At 44.7% G+C, this 5,395-nt stretch overlaps 1 protein-coding gene across 1 annotated transcript; it reads right to left on the reverse strand.

Moving 5' to 3' along the window:
• Positions 1-1,459: 1,459 nt before the first annotated feature.
• LOC128715175 (protein cup) lies at positions 1,460-3,712 on the reverse strand. Its single transcript, XM_053810057.1, is given in 3 exon segments — positions 1,460-2,846; positions 2,924-3,347; positions 3,601-3,712. Coding segments are annotated over 3 exon segments (1,923 nt in total).
• Positions 3,713-5,395: the final 1,683 nt, after the last annotated feature.

Raw genomic sequence — 5,395 nt, forward strand, 5'->3', positions numbered from 1 at the left:
GATCCATCCAGACTCCTTTATTGCAATCCCGCCGCTTGCCTGTACCTGCAAATATTAGTAAAAGCTAGCAGATCCCAATCCTACGTAAGTTCACTGTTTACATCATCCGCATGATTAGCAAACAAAAATGCTGTGACTGATGCAGATGTTCTTAAATGTTCACTTTTTTCATTATTTCGCAATCGTCTATTAATAACAAGCTAAAACTTCCTTTTTTTTCTTTTCTGGATAAATTAACACACAAAACACCCATCATAGTAAACGCGCACAAATAATCATTTTTATTAGAAATTGAAAGAAAAAAATCCATCCACCTGTGCCTAACGAACCGAAACCATACACAAACACTTTCGATTATTTCAAATATGTTGCTCCAACCGAAAACTTCCGAACCGGTGTGCAGTGATCCTCAATCCTCAACACAATTACAATTTTAGCTAACATTGTCTAAATGATCAAAGCGGAAAAAACGGTACAAAGTACTGCGTTTCTTGTTGCTTTTTGCATCGAAAAACAATCAAACATGGAAAAATTGCTTTACAGTTATGGAAAGTTTTGTTGATAGAGTAAATAAACAACCTATCAGCAGAAAGTTGGGACGTAAAATTTGTTCCATATTCTAGCCTCTTTCGAACTGACACTTTCCGTGATGAAGGAATAAACGAGAGTTATATTAACAAATTACGGTCTAACGAGAAGCGGTTTGCCCTCACCGATCGTATAAACGTATACGAACCTTGGTTGCTCTTGGCTGAACTTTGCTTTCGTGGTACATAAAGTTGAAAAATAATACATTAAAATATTGCACCGTGAATATTGCACGGAAAATCGGCCCTCATTGGCGTCTCGTGTATCCACACATTGTACCGGAAACATAACTGCAGCGAACTGTCTATCGGCGGCTCTATTAACACAAAACATTGAACTTTCAAACAAGCAACAGAAGACCAGCTGTTTCCAACTGTTTCTGGTAATTGTAACACCAATGAAACATATGGCTGCAGTGTCGCATTGCAAAAACTATTCACCTGACCGTTATGATCGTCTATGATGCTACCCAGGCACCTACCAACGCTTGGTGAATTAAGGTTCCCTTTTTAACTGTATATAACAAATTGTTTTAAACATCTAACATATTTTTTGCTAAGTTTCCTATTACCAAAAATACACATAACACAAAGAGACAGGCAGCAGTATAGAGTGTGCGAAGTAGTGCTTTATAAAATGAAAGGAGGAATTCAACTATCGATAATTAAATCACACAGCATCTGTCTTCAGAAGAATGCGCGCGTATGTGTGTGGGTGGATAGGGTGGAATTAGGATATCATAATTCCAAAATGAAGCATGAAAGTAGTATAAAATCAAATGCAAAATCTTTCGATTGGGTCCATTATCTTGCAAGCGATTAGGGCCTATACAAGCAAACCGCTATACATATCCGTGAGTGCTCAGTGTGTGTTAGTAGCGTCTGTTTGTAGGTCTCATTTGGCCACGATTGCTTCCAGCAAACAGAGAACCTCGTCCAACCGAACCCGGTTCATTTCTACCATCCACACCAACTTGCTGCTGTCCATTACCGGCCAAAGCGGACAGACTGCGCTGTACGTTGGGGCAGATCGACTGAATAAGCTGCTGTACAGCCGGTATCGGTTCCTGACCGTTCTGCTGCTGCTGCTGCTGCTCCAACAAGTACCGGCTCTGTTCAGCGATCTTCTTACGCAACAGTGCCTGCTTCATGATCGATTGCGTGTGTTGCTGCAGTTCAGCCTGCGTTGGGATGCGCTGATTTTGCTGTCCACCGGCAAAGTTAGCCGAAGCGGCCGCCGTTGCATTCTCGAGCGAACATTTCTTTAGCAACATTTGGCGGAGCGTTTCCGTCTCTTGACAGTTTTGGAGTAGCTGCAGCAAATACTGTTGCTGATGCTGTTGATAATTGCGTTGGTTCTGGGCGGCCAACATTTCCAACAGCCGCTGGAAGGATTTTGTGTCACCGGCGGACGGTGTTGTGGAAGTTGTTGCGGTACCGGTGGATCCACCGGGGAAGAACGATTCAACACCGGCAGGAGGATGCTGAAGAGATGACATAGACAAACGTCCCGAACCGGCCTGCCGGTGCTGATGTGGCTGCGACGAATTGCTGTAGTGATGGGTGTTCCGATCGAGTGCGAAACGGACGTGATGTTGCTGCTGGTGCTGCTGGGTGTAATGATGCTGATAATGATGTCCTCCTCCAGTAGAGTTCGGCCCAGGAACAACCCCACCCCGATGGTAGTACTTGCTGAACCGCGAACTAGCCGAATCTCCCGAATCGCCCAGAATCGAATCAAACTTCATAAGTTCCTCAAAATTGGAAACGTTCACACCACCACCGGATGATCCGGAGCAGCCTACCCCGTTCCCCGATAGCTTCCTTCCATGTCCGCTGTTATTGTTCATGTCCTTCGTCGGAGTGCTGCGAGCCGGTGGTGGAGAACCATTGTTTGAAGTGGACACACTCTCGCCATCACCAGCACCACCCGAAATGTCATGCCTATTGCCACCACCATGCTTTGGATGCACATGTTCGTAGTGTAGCAGCTCGTCGAAGAAGACGCCACGCTGTTTTCCGCACACCGGTGATGTCTTTAACGATTCCACCACCGTACGGCTCACGTCCTCATCGAAACCGCGCAACTCAATCGTATCCAGGCGGGAAGTTGGACCAGCGACTACCCACTCCGGTTCCTCCTCGATGATCGTATCGTGGAGGCGCAACGCACCATTATGTCCGCACGGGTCGCTTGAATTGTAGCTCTTTACGATCACGTGATGGTTCCGGTTGCTAAACTCATGATTACGTCGAAATCTGATGGTCGGGAACGGAAGATAAATATCAATGGGTAGTGGAATTTCGCAATTTTTCGCACCGAGAATTTGGCTTACCTTGGCGGATTGAAGCCATTGTCGCGTTGACGATCGTTCGGTTTGCGACCGTACGCACCACCACCACCACCACCAAGAAGGCCTAGCTCCTCATCGCCACCGCTCACCCGGCGTACCCGGTCCTGGGTGAAACCGGTGCGGCTCCAGATCGGATACTGTGCCGTGCGCGGATCGTCGATTGCGGCCGGGCGTCGATGGGAGAACGGGCTCTTTCTGAGGGCCAGCAAATGGGCGACCGTGTAGCGGATCACGCTCGCGGCGGCAGCGACGTTGAAGGAACAAGAAGCCCTCAGGGACGACGGATGCGGTTTTGGTGTCGCCGTCGTCGATGCGTTCGTCGTGGTTAAATCCTCTTCGTTTAGTACGATGGCCGGCAAACCGCAGCTCAGTATAGCCGGATCCAACTCTTCGAGCGATGTCATATCTATGAGAACCAAAATCACACAACACGCCAGCAAGTGGAAAGATGAAACTATGCTAGCAAAATGGCGGCACCAGAGGTAATGAGGTGGCAGATTCTTCATACTTACGCAATAATACCACATACAAAATTAATCGCAGCAGGCCATAAATCCAAATACACACCACTACAGTTATACCAGTACGGTAAGGACACACACACACACACAAACGCATACCCAAATTGCATACAGGACAAACAAAAAATACGCTACAACCTGCTGGCACAGCACACTAACCTGATTCGATAAGCAGCTCCGAACAATTTTCATATTGTTCACCGTGCCGCAACGACATAGTCGTCGTGTCCGAATTGACGAATTTCATCATACCCGTATTCCACTCGGTTCTCTCCTACTTCTTAAAGCAGCAAGTACGACTTGCAATGCAACTTGATTTGCAGAGAAATATCCACCGGCGTAGAAAATAACACTACTACTGCTGCACACAAATGCACGCGAAAGGTAGAGGTACTGTGCTTACGCGAACACTGGGTTCAACGAACTCTGCTCTCTTATCGACAAGATGGCAACGAACAGGTGTGGTTCTTGCCAATTTGTCTTCTTACTTCCGAATATAATAATTTGTAACAGTTTAAAATCGTTAGCGCGCTGATGAGAAATAACGTGCCAAATAGGATGATCCCAAATGAAAAAAAGGATGCACCAGTTAAGTAAACGAAACTAGCACGCGTCGTGTGTACGTGCAAATCTTTTGCGATAAAACTGCAATCTTCACTCGTGTGTGTTGGTTAACACTATAGCGCTTTTTCGGGGGGCGTGCAAAAACGGCAATTAAATTATTAACGGGGGGAAAACACTTTACAGCACTATGACGCGGATTAAAGGATTGCTACTACTACGCGAGCGCTAACTCGGAACTTAAACACAACTTTAAAGTATTCGGCTTCTTTAGGAAAGGTTTGTTTTCTAAAATTTGAGACACTCGAGGTCTGCCGACACGATCATCTGTTTTACTTGGAATGATCTTACCTTACGAGCTGATGTGCGTTCGAGGAGGAAAGAGGAACGTGTTCCGCATCGTGAGTGCGGAACTAATCCGTTCCGACCATCCTTTTCAGCTTCGATCCGATCCAAATTTGAATTGGTACTAGTTGACGGTTAAATTGAATTTTATTCACGAGCTCGTTACTTCGGTGAATTATTTATATATTTACAATACTTTTTAAAGGTTTATTTCATTGGATAGACATGGAGTTGAAATATTTACGGACAATATTAAGCCACTCGATGGGTAAATGTCAAATCGACCCTATCAGACGGATACGAAGAGGCGCACCATGTAAATCTCGTATGTACAAATCGCTCATACAAATGTCCATTTATTTTAATACTCACCTTACGCAAACTACTCCATTTAATGTACCACAATGATATGAAAAGAATGTTTTACCTATTCGAAATGCTCATTTATATTGTCTTTATTTGTTTACTTATCACAATGTGTTTTGGCCCCACAATTTCACAGCTGGAGGCTAGAGCGGCATCAGATGATAATCGTTGACGGTCGTACGCTGACGTTGGAGTGTTTTACGTTTGGCGCAGAACAGCCCGCAGCTGAACCACTCGAGAAATGTAGCGAACGAGTCTAGAAATGGGGTAAATTAACATGTTTAACCTTTCCACTAGAATCGAACACTTCGCGGTTACGGACGAACTGGAAAGCAAAAGCGTGCCAATTTAATTGCTTATTTTTCTGATGCAATGAAATTGTGTTGAATAGCAAGATGACCAATTTATACAAATAGATAGGTTGAAAATAAAAGCAAATTAATAGTAATTCACCGCCTTTGTTAGTAGTGATATTTTGACAAAACACTCAGAACATAAAACATTTTCAAAATTCATCAAATAACCACACGTTGTCATTAGCAACAGAGCTAAACATGTGGCCCTGGAAGTTTCCATCAGCAAACCCTCCTAGATGTGCATCAGCTGGAACGAATTAGCTGCTGAAACAATAATCGCATTACAGCATCCATAGCAACAGGTG

This window comes from Anopheles marshallii, chromosome 3 (assembly GCF_943734725.1).
Source record: "Anopheles marshallii chromosome 3, idAnoMarsDA_429_01, whole genome shotgun sequence".
Lineage (NCBI taxonomy): Eukaryota > Metazoa > Arthropoda > Insecta > Diptera > Culicidae > Anopheles > Anopheles marshallii.